Source organism: Postia placenta (assembly GCF_002117355.1).
Source record: "Postia placenta MAD-698-R-SB12 unplaced genomic scaffold POSPLAscaffold_17, whole genome shotgun sequence".
Lineage (NCBI taxonomy): Eukaryota > Fungi > Basidiomycota > Agaricomycetes > Polyporales > Adustoporiaceae > Rhodonia > Rhodonia placenta.
In genome coordinates this window covers 773,866-789,645 of record NW_020169848.1, presented here as the reverse complement: position 1 = coordinate 789,645, position 15,780 = coordinate 773,866, and the positions used below count along the sequence as shown (strand labels likewise).

At 54.8% G+C, this 15,780-nt stretch overlaps 6 protein-coding genes across 6 annotated transcripts; 2 read left to right on the top strand and 4 right to left on the bottom strand.

The window, feature by feature from the left end:
• Positions 1-324: 324 nt before the first annotated feature.
• On the bottom strand, positions 325-1,770 carry POSPLADRAFT_1061448 (hypothetical protein; the record flags this gene model as incomplete). The annotated part of the gene is made up of 5 exons (XM_024481385.1): positions 325-364; positions 423-1,441; positions 1,492-1,515; positions 1,566-1,630; positions 1,686-1,770. The coding sequence occupies 5 exons, from the start codon at positions 1,768-1,770 to the stop codon at positions 325-327; spliced, it is 1,233 nt and encodes a 410-aa protein (XP_024334563.1).
• Positions 1,771-1,949: 179 nt separating this feature from the next.
• Positions 1,950-5,280, bottom strand: POSPLADRAFT_1185736 (hypothetical protein; the record flags this gene model as incomplete). Its single annotated transcript, XM_024489175.1, has 11 exons — positions 1,950-2,742; positions 2,798-2,928; positions 2,980-3,520; positions 3,572-3,594; positions 3,651-3,791; positions 3,855-3,980; positions 4,030-4,218; positions 4,275-4,597; positions 4,648-4,837; positions 4,894-5,137; positions 5,195-5,280. The coding sequence occupies 11 exons, from the start codon at positions 5,278-5,280 to the stop codon at positions 2,319-2,321; spliced, it is 2,418 nt and encodes an 805-aa protein (XP_024334562.1). The 3' UTR covers positions 1,950-2,318.
• Positions 5,281-5,788: 508 nt separating this feature from the next.
• Positions 5,789-7,662, top strand: POSPLADRAFT_1061446 (hypothetical protein; the record flags this gene model as incomplete). The annotated part of the gene is made up of 9 exons (XM_024481384.1): positions 5,789-5,971; positions 6,025-6,079; positions 6,128-6,198; positions 6,264-6,278; positions 6,329-6,419; positions 6,469-6,554; positions 6,628-6,857; positions 6,919-6,983; positions 7,037-7,662. 9 exons carry the CDS (start codon positions 5,789-5,791, stop codon positions 7,660-7,662), a joined length of 1,422 nt encoding a protein of 473 aa, XP_024334561.1.
• Positions 7,663-7,948: 286 nt separating this feature from the next.
• Positions 7,949-8,800, bottom strand: POSPLADRAFT_1185733 (hypothetical protein). Its single transcript, XM_024489174.1, has 3 exons — positions 8,281-8,800; positions 8,159-8,220; positions 7,949-8,105 (listed from the first exon to the last, which is right to left on the bottom strand). The coding sequence occupies exons 1-3, from the start codon at positions 8,737-8,739 to the stop codon at positions 8,093-8,095; spliced, it is 534 nt and encodes a 177-aa protein (XP_024334560.1). The 5' UTR covers positions 8,740-8,800; the 3' UTR covers positions 7,949-8,092.
• A 147-nt stretch (positions 8,801-8,947) lies between these two features.
• Positions 8,948-9,747, top strand: POSPLADRAFT_1155679 (hypothetical protein; the record flags this gene model as incomplete). The annotated part of the gene is made up of 2 exons (XM_024486969.1): positions 8,948-9,009; positions 9,162-9,747. The coding sequence occupies 2 exons, from the start codon at positions 8,948-8,950 to the stop codon at positions 9,745-9,747; spliced, it is 648 nt and encodes a 215-aa protein (XP_024334559.1).
• Positions 9,748-10,235: 488 nt separating this feature from the next.
• On the bottom strand, positions 10,236-13,495 carry POSPLADRAFT_1049959 (hypothetical protein; the record flags this gene model as incomplete). The annotated part of the gene is made up of 16 exons (XM_024479887.1): positions 10,236-10,470; positions 10,527-10,609; positions 10,659-10,793; positions 10,853-11,206; positions 11,266-11,481; positions 11,555-11,735; positions 11,800-11,881; positions 11,953-12,175; positions 12,233-12,341; positions 12,393-12,481; positions 12,534-12,608; positions 12,661-12,701; positions 12,749-12,914; positions 12,969-13,151; positions 13,206-13,251; positions 13,299-13,495. The coding sequence occupies 16 exons, from the start codon at positions 13,493-13,495 to the stop codon at positions 10,236-10,238; spliced, it is 2,415 nt and encodes an 804-aa protein (XP_024334558.1).
• Between the last annotated feature and the right edge of the window lie 2,285 nt (positions 13,496-15,780).

Genomic DNA, 15,780 nt, shown 5'->3' with positions numbered 1-15,780 from the left:
GCGGACACAGGATTACAGGCGTGACTGATCACACGTACGTACTAATGGCGTAAAAAAGGCGAGGACGCAAGGAATAGCGATATATGACAAGCGTGATGCAGCGGCGGACGGCAGTGGGAGGGAGGAAAAAAGACGGGTGTATCTCAGAATGGCGGGAGGAAGCGATCATCAACAATACAGCGGGGAAGCGGAAACGCAACACGCAGAAAGGATGGAAGAAGGGCAGATGTGATGAGCAAGAACAGACTGTACAGCAGATGCGAGATCCAGGCCACGCTGGAATCCTTATATTCCAGAGGTCAGACGGCGCAGCGCATAAGAGTATCAGAATGGCAGGTAACCTTGCAGGTTGGGTAGCAGAGTCCTGAGCGAAAAGGCTTAGCAACCAGGACAGGCTACAGACAATGAGATTGATAACGTACATGGCACCCACACCGGCAGCAAACGCCAAAGCGCCCCACGCGAGAGACTTGCGCTGCGGCTTGCTGACGCGCGAGTTGGTCACGATGGCACGCTCCCCAACCTCCTCGGTTGGCTCCTTGAAGTCGAACTTGAGTGGCGCTTCTTCCTCACGCGGGCGCTTCTGAGCGGTCGATGGCTCCACAGGCAACTGCTCCTCTGCCTCGTCCTCAACACTACCTTCTTCATTGTTTGCCACTGACGCCTGCCGCAACTCCCTCTGTGCTTTGAGCTTCGCGATGAGCTCCTTCTGCTCGCGTATATCGTCGTGCATTGTCTCTTCCGCAAGCATCTCACTTGTCGGCGCGTCCGCATCTTCGTCGACGGCCGTTTCATCCGACCCAGTCGGGGTCGGGGCGTCCACCTTCGGCGTGCGCACGCTCCGCGGCGTCCTTGGCGGGACGGGGAGCTGCGCCGCAGATGGTGCTGGGCTCTTCAACCGGGCCGAACGCCGGGGCGTAGGTGTGGGCGCTGCGGCCGGCGCGTTGCGCTGGGTAGACGGGGGCGGCGTGGGCGCATGAGCGGGGACGACCTCAGCAGGCTTCTGAGCCGGAGTCGCGGCGGGCGCGGGCGACGCTTCCCGACGACGCTTGGTCGGCCCAGGACCCGGCTCCTTGGCAGTCGGCGTCGCGCCGTTGCCTCTGGGAGCGGGTGATGCGCCCGTCGGTGTGGCCGCCTGCGCACGGCTGGAGCGGCGATAGACAATGTTGGGATCGGGCTCCGCCTTCGCGAGGATAGGGATGACAGTGCTGAGGCCGTACTCCTCAGCGAGCTGCACGGCGACCTCAGGATTAACCCAGGTCCCGGCGAAGCGCGAGCGGCCGGCCTTGTTTGCGCCGCTGATATCGTAGTTGGTCTTGACCCAGGCGGCTTCGGTGCGTTCCGCCTCCTCACTGGCGTTAGGAAACGCGGCGCGAAACATGGTCGTGAGGCTGACGGCTCCAGTGTCGAGGCGGCGAAGGATAAAGGCATGTCCGTTGGGCTATATGGATTCAGACTGGGGCAACGGGCTGCAGAATGCGGGGTGCGTACCGTCTGGATCTTCAATCTACCGACCTGTGTCCCGGATATCAGATCGCACCAATGTAGGAGAGGTAATTACTTACGATAGTAGCCTGTCCATCACGTACGATCTCCTGGAACTTCACAGGCGGGGGTTTAGCGGGATCAACTGGATGTGAGAGCATGAACGACTGGTGTTGAATTCGAGAGAGGGGGCGACAGACCGTGTCTAATGTGGGGGTTTGCATGTTCGAGAGGCAGCAGAGGTCGCTGAGCAACAAACGCGAGGTGCTTTGCGGTAGCAGGCATGGTGTAAGCAAGCGAGGACAGCGATCTCGAGCGTGTCGGGTCACGGACGCGGCGGCGCGTTGGTGGCAGCAGGCGAAACAAACCCGGCACTTGCCGGCACCCTCCCGCCACTCAGCCACTCCAGTCGGCATCCTCCGCTTGCTCCTCGTTCCGCACCTCTTAGCTGGCGAGCGGGCAATGAGCCCTCGAAACGTACCTTGTACTCTTCGCAGTGCTCATATCTGTGGCGACGGTCTTGCTGTTGGACACGAAAACATCCTGGCTGACGATGGCGGGAGGAAAGAACAAGGAGGAACGGACGTGGTTACTATGTGGGCAATAAGCAAGAATACATCGTGCCATATCATGGCCTGCAGCAGACAGCGTCGAGGGAGGGAAGAAGGCTCGATCCTTGCTGTCACACTTCAGTGTCTCTCAGGCAGTTATTCCATGGAACCGGCGAGAGCGTTGTTTACCCACAGTAGCCACTCTACATTTCTCTATGTTCTACATGATACACGGTTTTACCTTCGCTACACCAGAACACTTTCTCTACGGTACCTCCAATTCTATACAGTGGGCACGTCCCTTTGCAACAGCTGCGGGCGTGCAACCAATTGCTCGACAAGGTCTTGATACTTCTCCCAAGGTGCGTCCTTGCCTCGCCTGTTCTGCATGTCTGCGTGTGCCACCATCTCTTGCACCGGCACCCACTTCACCGTGCTGCCCTGGATCGTGATCACCGCAGCAGACTCGTAGGACGCCTGCCGTGCGCGAGGACTCTGCCTCAATAGCTCCTGGTGGTGCTTCTCCATGAACGCCATAGACTTAAGCGACAGGCGCACGGCGCGCGTTCGGTCCATAGGCGACGGGATGCCGCCTTGTAGCGTGTGCCCGAGCTGGGCGGCACGCGAGTCGAACAGCGAGCCGCCTTCCTCCCTGAACATCTTCTTGATAAAGTCCGTGGTGTAGACGTCCGACGAACACTCGTTTCTGTCACAACGCCGACGTCAGCAAACATGGCTGCCAGACTCTTCCAAAGACGTACCTAAGCACCAAACGACCTTCTGCCTTGCCTTTTTGATCCAGGTTGTAGCGTCTCTTCAGGAACTTGACGTCCCGGCGGAGCATGTCGAGATCAATGCCGCGCTCAGGCGTGTAGACGATGACCGCGCCCGTCTACACATCACCGATGAGCTCTCATGTACAAGAACATTGATGTGGACTTACGGCCAGCGCGCCCATCGTCGCGATGTACCCGCACTTCCCGCCCTGCGTCTCGACGACAAAGACCCTATTCCTACTCGCAGACGCGCTCTGCTTCAGCGCATCGCATGCGCTCACCAGCGCGTTGAGGCTTGTGTCGCTCCCCAGGCTGAACTCCGTTACAGGCACGTTGTTCGAGATTGTCGCAGGCAAGTGCACCATCGGGATCTGAAACGCCGGGTAGTGCGGCCGCGCGTTGTCCAGGAGCAGCAGCGCGTTGAACGCCTCGAACCCGCCGATCATCAGCAGCGCGTGGAAGTTGTACTGCTGGAACTTCGCCGCGACCGCGCCCATGTCGATGTCCGGCAGCTTGCGGTTCGTGCCCAGCTCGGATCCGCCGCGCGTCATCCAGGTATCGACGCCCAGCCACGAGAGCTGGTGTACGTTGTCGTCGAGCAGACCCAGGAACCCGTTGTGGATCGCGAATGGTTTATGTCCTTGTCGGAGACAATAGCGGACTGCGGTGCGCGTTGCGGCATTCATGCCACCAGCGGGTGCCCCGACGCTATTGAATGGTTAGACAGGACTAGCAGCAAAGTGATATGTAGTTACTGACTGCATAATGCCGACACGCATTCTCTGCACATCATAGGTGATAAGTTTAGACGACCACAGCGAGAACCGACAGCACACACCAGGTGATGAGGGAGCTTCGGCTCCTTCTCGAACACAGAAGTCGTGTAGAAGCCCTCGAGGGCCTCCGCAAACTCCGGATCACGGAGTGACATAGCCCTGGCAAAGTCTTTCGCCGCGATTGCCGTTGCTACTTCGCGAGTCTGACGACACGCAGCATTCGATGAGAATGCTACCGATAGATAAATAGCTACTTCCTAACTAACCTTCGCAACAGCTTCCATGAGCGGGACGCGGTGGATCTTGTTCTCCCGGACGCCAATCATGTAGGATGGCGTTTCTGGAGTGGACTCCAGGAGGGCTTCAACAGCCTCAATGCCTTGCAGCGTCGGCTAACGCTCTGTGAGTATGACAATCAGGTAGGAGGTCAGGCGCACGTACCATGATACGGTCATAGGCACAAGGAACACCACCTCGTTGGGTGTGCCCCAGAGTCGTGACGCGTGTGTCAAGCCCGAGGCGATTGGCAAGGACATCCTTGACATGGTCTGCGCAAATCGGCTTGAGGGCACTGTCGAGCGCACCCTCAGCAACAATCACGATGGTCTTCCGTTGGCCAATCTCCCTGTGCTGTACGCACATTAGAATGGATTGAAATACTATGCCATGTATGATGAATCACTGACGCTTTGGATCGCGCTGCACATGCGGTCCTCCCAGTTGTCCGCTTCGGGCGGGTTCTCCGGGATGAAGATGAAGTCTGCGCCGGAACTGACGCCTGCCATGAGCGCGAGCCAGCCACAGTGCCGCCCCATGACCTCGAGCACGAACGCGCGCGAGTGCGAATACGCGGTCGAGTTGATGTTGTCTATCGCTTCGCAAATGCGGTGTAGCGCAGTGGGCGCACCAATGGTCATGTCCGTCATCGCCATGTCGTTGTCGATCGACCCAACCAGACCAACGATGCGCAGATGCTGGTGCGCCTTTGCTTGCTCCTCAGTGATCTTATCTATGGGGGCGCAAATCAAAAATGTCCTTTTTTAAGAGGATAAGACGTACCTTGTGAGCGCAAGGCTTCGACGTGCTTAGGCCATTCCGACCTGAAGACATCTGCACCAGTTAGTGAACCGTCTCCGCCGCAGACAACAAGAGCATCAATGCCCTCTTTGATCATGTTATGAGCAGCAGTCTGCCTGCCCTCCGTAGTGCGGAATGTCACAGAACGAGCAGTACCAATCAAAGTACCGCCCTGGGGGAAATGAATATTCGCTCAATATATTCGATATTCGACAGTAAATCACCCACCTCTCCAAACCACCCCCGCACATCGTCCCATCCTACGCGGACAATGTAGCGGCCTCTCATTGTACGGCCGCTGATAAAGTCGCCCGTGCCGTCCTTCAGCAGCTCGCCATCGCCGAAGCGCAGATTGTGCACGAAGCCGGCCTCGTCCTTACTTGCGCGTGCATCCTTGACTTCCTGCGTTTCGTGTGCGTTCCCGCGGACGAGGCCCTCGTAGCCCTCGCGGACGACCCACGCCTCGCAGCCTCTGTGACGGACGGATCAAGGTCAAATGGCAGGGGATACAGGAGGCCAGGAGCCGCACTTGGCGATGGCCGTCTTCACGACCGCGCGGACGACGGCGTTCATGCCGGCGCTGTCGCCGCCGGAGGTGAGCACGGCAAGCTTCATCTTGGGCTTCTGGCGCGCCAATGTCGAGAAGCGTCGGGGCGTAGGCGGAGGCGGCGGTGTCTGCGACATCGCTGGAGTCGCGGGTGCCGCAGGTGTTGCGGGCGTGGCAGATGTTGCTGGCGTCCCTGGGGCTGCTGGCGCAGTTGCTGAAGCCATGATGATGTGGGGAATTAGAGGCGAGTAGAGGTAAAACCGGATTTAGAGTGGATCGATGGCTACCCCGGGTTTTGGGTTTTTGACTGGGGAGGGCGGAGCTATGGTGCCAGGCGTTAGCTGCGAGTCACTGGGCCTGTCTCGACGCGTACGAGAGCAATACGTCGCAGCGTATGTCCAGATCGGCGAGCACGATGAGCTTGAGGAATAAAATAGGCACTCGAGGCTCAGCCACAGCCAGACGCGATCGAGACCGCGAGTGACCGCGTTCGTCGCCACCGCTGCTCTGCCTTTCTTTCCCATCACCCTTACTCGCAATCATATTCTGGATCATTGGCCGCACACGAAGGCCGCAATGGTGCATGTTCGACTGAATGAGCGAGAGCCCAATCCCAATCCTCATGTCAACTTCATAACCCCACTGCCATCCGCAGATCCGGCGGTGCAAGAGGATGCGAGGCAGCTGCTCCGCGCGTTGGCTGCGCAAGTGCGGCCGGTCATGAAGGCACATGGATTTGCTGTGAACAGCCTCGAAGAGGTACAGTTCCACTTGATATGGATGCTTAAGCATGACCAAATGCGACGACGCAGTATGAACACAACAGGGTATTCGCAGGGAGAAACTGGAACAACGGAGAGGTTGTCGGTGAGTATGTATGCGCGCATATATCGACTTGGTTGTGAACAAGTGCAGAGCTGGTCCTGCGCGGGTTGAGTGGTGCCTTCATGCCTCTTTCCTGGCTAATGAGTACGTTCTGCCATGAGGTTCGTTCGTGTGTGCGTCCCACTCGACTTATATCCTCTGACGACGTGATGTGCGCTACCACAAGCTGGCCCATATCAAGGTTTGTTGTGTGAATAGTCTCCTGCAAGACTAGGGTAACACTATCCTCAGCACATGAACCACGGCCCTGCCTTCCAAGCACTGTGGACAGGACTCCGCAATGAAGTGAGGGAGCTGCAAAGCAAAGGCTATTATGGCGATGGTAAGTCTGCGCCCAAAAACCCGGGAACAGCAGACTGATCGGTCTGTAGGCTACTGGTCATCCGGTTCCCGTCTCGCCGACTCAGCACGCGTTGGGGGACAGTCCTTAGATACAAATGAGTTACCAGAATACATGGTATGTGGCCCTCTCCCATTCCCATTCCCATTCCCCATCGCATGTTCCCTCAACTTTCGCATCGACAACACAGTGCGGCGGCGCCCAGTCTCGCGCCCGACCAACGTCCTTGCGCCGTCGACGGGCGCGCCATCAAGCCGGGCCCTCCAACCACACAGGGCCGCAGACCGCCAAGAGGCGCAAGGCGGGCACCCGTGTCACTGCGCAAGGGTCATTCAAGGGTTCAGGCAAGGCGCTGAATGAGGACGCCAGCGACGAGGAACAGAAGAAGGGTGGTACTGGGTTCAGGAAGAAAGCTGGGAGGTGAGCTGCCAAATCTCGACTCTCGCCCGTCAGATTCTTAGTTTCATGTGGACGCCAATAGCAAACGCGCGAGAGAGGAAAGGGCACTGGCAGCAGAAAGACGGTTGCAAGCGCTCCAAAATCAAGGTGAATTTGTGCTTAAATCCTCGGGGGAGAATAAGGACCCATTGAGAGTGCAGCGAGCACCTCTGCTGCACAATTGACACAGGATGACTCGGAAGACGAATCTTCCGACACAGAAGTTATACCCGAGACGGACCAGGACCGGCGGCAGGCTATGTTAGACAGCTTGGGAGATGCTAATCTGGAAAGCCTCAAGACGTTCCGTACGGACTTTTCCTCAGACTTTGTCTTGCCTGAAACTAGCCCTTCGAGTACACTAACATCGTGCAAACCCGACCCGGCAGAAGAGGCTACATGTGACGTCCAAATCCTGCCGACAGCGAGTGCTACCGCCGCTAGTGGCAGCGTCGATTCCACATCGCGGCGTATGGGGAAGCGCAAGCAGGACCTGTCGCGGTCGTTGGAGGACTGGCTGCAGCCTTCGGAGGCGGACAGTCCTGGCACAAAGAAGAGTGCGAAACGCGATGCCCCCTACGGCGCTCTTGTGCAGGACGAGGTGAAGCTCCGGAAGAGCGAGCCACTCGAAATGGCTGGCAGCGGGCAACGGCTGGGTGGGAACCCGTCTGGCGCAGCCCCACGCACCACGGACAATGCTTACCCGTCCCGTTCCCCGCGGAAAACTGGTCAGGCGCCGTCCGCAGCTCCAGATGGCGGGTGGACTTGTCTCGTGTGTACCCTGTAAGTCTGGAAGGCCTATAGTGGCGTCCTCGTGGATCTGACCACTCCCGGGTTTCCCTCGCTTCAGCTCGAACGAACCGGGGCATCTGGCCTGCTCTGTGTGCGCCACGCCTCGCGGCGAGAAGACCTGGAGTGGCAATGCGATATAATGATGCACAGGAACGAATGCGCTTTGCTAAATTTTTGTCAATTGCATTTCACCAAGTGGACTCTGTCCCGATATCGGAAGTTGTAAACTATATGTGACGTCGAACCTGTTGCTGTATCCCGACGCGCCATTACAAATTCAATACGGTGTTGACTCAAGATCATTTCAATTGTGAGTGACATACAACTTTGATTGTTGTACAGAACAAACCAAGGTTCTCCAGACCTGAATATCTGATGGATCACGGCGGTGGCACTGTTGATTTCTGCATCGCTGGCAGATCCCCCTACTTCCAGCAACTGTTGTTCTTGTCAGCAGCGACGGAGTTGAGTGATCAGAATGCTGCACCTACAGAATCTCGTAATTCTCGCGGATAATGTGTTCACTGCCGCCAAAGGCGACGTTGCAACCGTGCTATGTTATCCCCATTCCCTTCCTTCAGTAACCTGCCTGCAACAGTGTCATAAAGCCTACCAGATGTTCGGCTGTCTTCCCAGGAACCCTGACGCCGTGTACAATTGCCAAGGCGTGGTACAGCTTCCCGCCGCCCTCCTCGTATCCGCCCTCGACCGGACGTCGCCCGTGTGGGATCTGGCCGTGTGCCGTAGGCACCCACTCCATCACGGCCTGATCGAAGGGCAGCACGTCGTAGCGCCCGCGGTGCTCGTGCTCTTCGCCACCGTAGGGCACGCGGCATGGCGGCGATAGGTGCGGAGCAATCTTGCACGGGTGCACAGAGTTGGGGAAGATGGACGAGCCAACGAAGATGGGCGATTGCCCGTCGGCGTCGAACGCGATGGGCCGGCCGAACGCCTCGACTGGCACGCGTGCCTGCTCAGTGGTGAGAGGGACGCGGAAGCCCGAGGGCGGGGGTGCCTGGTATGGAGGCGGGGACTGGCCGAAGTGCGGGTCAGGGAATTGGGGCGCCTGCATGATTACCCTTGAACGAGTGTTGGTAGGAGTGGCTAGCGCACTGGAGGCTTATATCGAGTTGCCGCGACGGTGCGGTGTGAAGGGGCGGTGCAGAAAGCACGATTGACTGCCATTCTTTGCAAGACGGGCACTGCCTGTATCGCGTTTATCATCGGACGCCTGCAATCGATCTCGCACGTGCTCCGTGGGATGCTCAGGCGGTGACAATATGACTTCGCCGATGTGCTGGGGAGGATTGACTTTGATGCTACAAGATATGTTTGGTACATGGTACGTCGAATTTAAGTTGCGGCACAACGATACCCGACACTTGATAGCTCGTACTCATCGAACGTTTCGTGTACATCAGCCAATCGTTGTCCAATTTTCAACTTGAACACGTTGCATGCAGTGTGGCTAATGTAGCTAATCAACGCTCACAGGACCGCGATGCCAGACCGAGACAAAGATCGCTTATATCTTGTTCTCGCGCACCGTGGCATGAAGAGGCCAGGATTTCATTGGGCTCTCATGGTCGTCCCAAAGAAGGGCAGCAAGAACGGAAATATGCAAGGTGCCCATGTTTTCCACGCCGTCAACACCTACACTAGCGCCAACGTACCACTTGACCACAATAATAATCCGTTATGGCGGTACGAGAACAACGCCGTCGACACCATGCTCCATGCACGTCTAGTAGCGCGTTTCCTAGTCGCTAAGCTGGTCGCGGGGAGAAGTACCGATGAGACAATTACGCACGTCGACTCCATCCTAAAACAAGTACCACTCGTACAAGGCGACCCTCGGTGGACGTGTATTTCCTGGCTCATAGATGCATTGGCGACCCTGCGGGACAAAGGGGGGGATTTTGACACTATCCCTGTTCTTTCTAGAGGTGCTACACTGGAAAAGGAGATTATTGCCTTTGGCGAGCTAGGATCAAAGACCCGTTTCAGTGATATAAAGAAGGCGCCACTTATAGAGATACCAATCCCAGAAAAAGACATCCGACTAGGAAGATCCACGTAGGTGTAACAAATTGCACTGTGGTCCATTGACTAATGATTTATTTTCCGGCTGACAGTAAGTGAGCACTTATCCTGGCGTACGAATAGTCTTCTGTCCCAAGCATAACATTTTACGCTCGTCACTGGTTCACACGACAAAAACGGGTAAACCCGCACGATAAAGCCTTGTGATCTATGCAGAATGGAAGAGTGGTTTGTTCGAGACAATCTGTGAGAAGAAGGGACTAAAAGAGGTTTGTACAGCCCCTGTACAATTGGGAGACTACAGGTCGAGTCCATCAGATCATCATCATGGCACACCTTGCTGGTTCACCGTGGATGTGGCGCTATGAACAGTTGCACTTTGACATCTCGGGATTGTGACACATGTGACGACAAGGGGTTGCAGCCATTTGTTGCTGGGACTAACCAATGGCCTCATAGATGTGCGCTCATGAACAACGCGGCCATATTATATAAGTCACGAGCCATGAACATAACACAGTTGTCTCAGTATCCTTTAGCTTTGCGTCGCGTAGGGTCTTGCCTAGGAGAACGACTCGGTGGCAAATCCATCGCCTGCCATTCATCAGAATCAGGAGGGGGTAGATCCAGTGCGAAACGGGAGCCCTTGGATGGCGGTGAGGGCAGTTCAGCTTTAGTGGCAGGTTTAGACAACGCTTCCGGGAGATCCGGCTCGGTGGTTTGCTGCAACGATATAGACTCCAGCGAGTGAATCAGCGAGCTGGAGAACAACCAAACAATAAGTGCGGGCGGCGCCAGACCGAGGTCATGACCTACTGCATTTCCTGTCTTCGCACGTTGGCCCACTCCGCACAGCTATCCCTGAACTGTGTCAAAACTCCGGCGAAGTCGTTATAGAACTGGTACAACCAACGTCAGCTGCGGTGCAATCATTATCAAGGAGCTTACCTTGAGGCCCTCGTCCAGGTTGCGAGTGATCTCCTTGTACTTGTGATATGCCAGATCGAGCGACTGCAGCGCGTATTCTCGCTCCTTCACGGACGGGTCTTCTTTTCGTGATTGCAAGAATACCTCGTTGCGTTGCTGTCGGTGTCTGTCAGGCCAGGTACCGTATCAAAACATACTATGATGAAAAATTGTACCTTAATAGAATTGAGAAGTTCGCTTTGCTTCTGCTCGCTACCCTCTAGATCGCTCCGGAACTTGTCATACTTGGCCAGCTCGTCCTCCAATACGTCTTCGAACATCGATGGCTGAACATCTACCCATTGTTCGATCGCCGCCGCCGCCTTGAGAATACGCGGTTTGATATCCTCTGACTCCGCCAGCCGGACTGCTCGTCTGACGAGGTCTGCTCGGCTCCGCAAGACGTCATCCAACGATTCAAGAAGTACGCGCAGGGACCGGGCATGTGTCTGTGTGGGAGTGACTCGTCTCGCAGACGAAGGTTGAGCCGGAGATATGGTGGATGACGGCACAGAAGCCTCCAACTGAGCCTGTGCAGAGGAATGTTCAGCATTGTACCGCGCGCCAATAGTGGTAAGTGCGGTCACACCTCGTCCCAAGTGAGCTCGATAATATTCTTTTCCCACTCGTCCCATTTCTGCCGCACGAGGTCATCACTTTCTGACGCCTGTTCAAGGATATTGCGATATCGTTGTGCCTTGGCGATTAACTCTGTATTGGTATCTTGCGAAGGTGTACGGTCTGCGGAGTGTTCCACCCGGAAAGTTTCATCCTCTTCTGCTTCCTGGTCCAGGATATCCATCGCCTACGTGCGAGAGAAACTCAATTAGAAAAAAGGAAGAGACGCCGGAGGCAGATAGTCTTTAGCGCCGCACTACCTTGTCAAGAAGTTCCGAATCGCTGCGCGCCAGTTTCCGGACATTGTCGATGGAAATTTCAATCCGTGAGGGCCCATCTTCCCGCCGGACCTCTTCTGCTTTTCTGAGAAGGCTCGGGGGCAGTCCGATTGGTCTCTCAAGCGCTTCCAGAGAGGCAGGCAAATGAAGGGACTGCAGGAGTCTGCCTCGTCAATCAATATGGCGGTAGTTAGTTCTCTACAAACAAAAGAGTAAAGCTTACGTACCCGTGTGCTGCGTCATTCAGGTGCTGTGCCCTGTCAGTAACTTCGTCTTTTATGAAATTCTGCCGCCGATCGTTATAGATATCTGTTGCCATTAGGACGAACGCCTGTATTAAACCTTATTCTTCCAATGTTCATACGGTGGAGCTTGCATACCGATGGCCACTCTGGCCCCCCATGCTAACAGTTCTCCAAATACGACCGCGTCATCACCGATCGCTGTCTTCGGATCTTTGAGCCCTGGGTGAATGACAGACTGGGCCATGGACACCTCCTGTATCGGTGGTAGTGCCGATGCTGATGGAATATCCTGGTGATAAATTAAATCATTGTCCCGTTCGGCCCGTGCAAAATTCTTCTGTACGGTATCCAACAAGGACTGCAAGCGGGTACCACCTTTCAGAAAATGCTACTTGCAAATACCGACGCCACCCACCTTAGTGTCGTCGAGAACTGCCTGTGCAACACCTCCTCGGCGAGCAATGTCGTAGCCTTTCTTCGCTGCGACCTGCGCTTGAGTTAGGCGGGCAAGCTCATGCCCGTATCTAGTAAATGATAGATCAGTGAAAACGCTCGGGAAACTTGAGCGTTACAACCTGTTAGCTTCCAAGTCATCGACACTCTTTCTGTATTGTGCAGCGGCTTCGAAGTGAAGTTGCTTCGTTTCAAGATGTGCGAGCCAAGGCTGTGCATCAATATCAGAAAGGTGTGACGAGAGTAGCGAGGCATAAATGTACCGATGGGAATAGATGTCGGATGGTAGGTGATGCGTCCTTGATCTGGTTCAATGAGGCTGCGTACAGAGAAGCCACCTACGCTACCATCAGTCATGGCTAGTCGCATCGAGCAAAATTCTCGGATCACCTTCCCGGCGAGCTTCGCAATCAACGCATTCTTGTAATTGTCTGAATAATATCAGCGATTGTGAAACGCCGAACCGCTGAGAACGCACCCATGACAGCTCGCTGCCAAACACACTCTTGAGCCTGTGCGAGCATCAGATATTCCATGCTGCGAGAAAAGGGGCTAGTGAACTCGAGGGGAATATCGTCTGCGGCCACAGATGCCTTCAGAGGCGGAAGTGCGGAGACAAGGTAATTATAAGCTCCTGCCGCATTCTACTGTACGCTGTCAATAGGTCCCACAAGCACCCAAGAAGGAAAATGGCTCGCCTGAGAATACATAATGGCCTGCTTCAGACCAAGAGGGTTTGATCGATCCTCGGCGGAGGCAAGTTGTGAAAATAATGCGCCTAGGTTGAAAATAACGGCAGCTCGTTCATACGCCAAGTTGCATAGCGTCTCGGGCAGAGCCGAGGGATTGAAAGCGGGTGCATACGGTATTTCCAGGCCGATCTACAAGATGGCGTATTCAAGAAGAGAATGGCGTCTCAAGAGCGCACCACTGACATCGGGTGGTAATTTGGTCAAGATGAAAACGAGCTGAGCATGATAGCTTTATGACCATGAGGACAAGTGGCCACAACACCGTGAGTGACGCACCGTAGAGATGCTTGAACGCGATCAATATGTACGATACCGCCGGCGCCATCCTTGCGCAAAGTCTCCCATCGGGTGATATCCCACCGGAACGCGTCAGGATGCGTATCTGTGTACTTCTTCAGGATATACTCCCGCGCCGCTTGTCGCAAAGGTACATCCCATGTTCGTTTGAAGGGAACGTATAGTTGGTTGGGCATTGCGCACGTCGACTGGAGGTTCTGATGTTGTGTCGTTAACGCGTTGACCTGTACCGCTCGCGACACGTTCAGATTCCCAAAGCAGATCGCTAGGTATCACTCAAAACTTGAATGTAAAACGAGCCGTGATGCTGAGCAATCTCGGCCTGATTTGCCTCTCTTTCTCTGCTAAGGTCTCTGCTAAGTGAAAACGTTTCGTCCAAGCGGGCCTGCAAGCAGCAAGAAAGATGATGTTGCGCCACCGCGCTATTGTGAAATTTGACGCGGCTGTGGGGTAATACACGTGTTTCGGTCACACTACATAAGGTTATGATCACGGCCACCCTATTCGGGTCATTAGCTCGCTCAAATCTTCATAGAACGGGCTAAATTTCACAAGATAGGATGCCCTCGACGTCAGCGACCTAACTTGATGGCTATAAGTCCAAGATCTACCTATAAACCCGATGGCCGACTTCTCAGGGTGGCCGACTCGGAGATCATGTCAAGTATACCAGGATATATGGCATCCGAGTCGACGTATGTGGTGCTGTATCCGTTCCCAGGGGGCAGTTATTCAACATGTTCCTTGGCCCTTGGCTGCGTCGTAGATCTCACGGCGAAAATTTCACACATAGGCGAAGCTTGCAGGCGGCTGTCCGAGAAGCCCGGATTCTGTGGTACCGTTATCCGCATATCCTGGATTTGGTAGTCAAATCTAAGGCGCGCTTTGTGGTCCATCAATGTCTACGCTGAGTCCTAGGGCATTGCCCCACGATCCTATACTTGGTCACCACTTCCCCGATCCGTGCTTCCTCGATGTTTGGCGTTTTGAAGGCTGGGCTTGTGCCCGCAGCAGCTCACCGTGTCGTACCTCGTTCCGGTATGTCAGACATGCATTTTATCCGCGTTAGAATTGGATGCCGTTATTTGGTATCTCACATCGATTGACATTAAATCATGGATTCGGCGGTCACGTTCATGCCTACTGAACAGTGACGATTAAACTGCATCTATCTGAGCTTGTATCCAGTGGGAGCTGCACAGCTATAAGTATCTTGATATCCGGTCCACAAAGCAGACAATCCCCCCTCATCTCCAGCATGGGCCCCCGTAGTATCATTATCGCTACCTCTCGCCGATCACACGCCCACTCAAACAACGTTAGTGTCTCATACAAATGTTTAAGACATATGTTATAATATCTGTCAAGCTATCATCTTGCAGGCATACCAACGGTGGACGGAACGGCACTCACGCCCCGTTGCCGCCGCATATTTACGTGCGTGTTCCCCACCTAGGCTAGCTTCCCCTTATTTGCGCTCTTATCGCCCATAATTTCCCAGTACGAGGTCGGTTTTTGATATTGATCCGTGAATTCACACTGACCGTTTCAGCATGCAGAATCAGCGCATCCTTGTACGACTTCGGTCAAATATCTGGGTGCCTGGCGTCGTCATCACTACCGCAGACAACGTATGTATCACTATGGAGGCGCGAATGAATTGTAGCTCATCCCAAATGGCAGCAATCGGACAGTATCGACGTGCTTCACGAAGTCGACGGACAAAACTATAGGAGCCGCTTCAGAAGAGAAGATACACGAGCCATCACACTGCCTGTATCCATCTCATCCGCTTGAGAACTCGCTCCTTATGTCATTTGAAATCCATGCGCAGGATCATTAGGGTATTGGCTGTGCTAGTGATCCAGTTACGCTCTCAAGACATCCTGATGCTCTTTTGTATTTGCGGTGCATACTAACCTCGATATCAATGGATGACCGAACGACGATGACCGACTCCGTGTCAAACTAAGTCCACGCACAACATGTCGGATCCAGGAGGCATCGTCACGCCGCCCGCATGTCCACTATCTATGCCAACAAACTATAACACTTATACCCATCGCGTCGCGGAGTATCAAGGCAGCGGCTCCGATCGGCACAAGGCCAACACGCGTATCTGACCACCGAGATTCGACCCAACAAAACTGTCACTGCCGATAGCAACCCGACGTCAATATACGTACAGACGTACAGATGATAGATCTGAGCGAACTCGCGTTGATGATCCGAATCCGCCTGACATACAATGAGGCGCCATCTAAGGGTGGTAAGTTCGCAAGCGGCAGAAGTAGACAGTTTCTCAGCGGTCCGCGACTTGTAATGATGCATGTCGAAACTCAATCCTGTCAAGGCAGTGGTGTCACGTTTACGCCGTGTGCACGTTCAGCCTACTTTAAATCTTCTGCGTAGAGCAGACACCAAATGCATAGATCAGTTTGCAACGGTGTATTAGCCTTGC

What these genes read in the sequence shown, in the direction of transcription:
- POSPLADRAFT_1185733 (XM_024489174.1), bottom strand. Translation starts at nt 8,739, where the DNA reads ATGCAGGCGCCCCAATTCCCTGACCCGCACTTCGGCCAGTCCCCGCCT. An exon ending in GGAAGACAGCCGAACATCTG is followed by an intron (nt 8,221 to 8,280) that starts GTAGGCTTTATG and finishes GGGATAACATAG; the next exon opens with CACGGTTGCAACGTCGCCTT.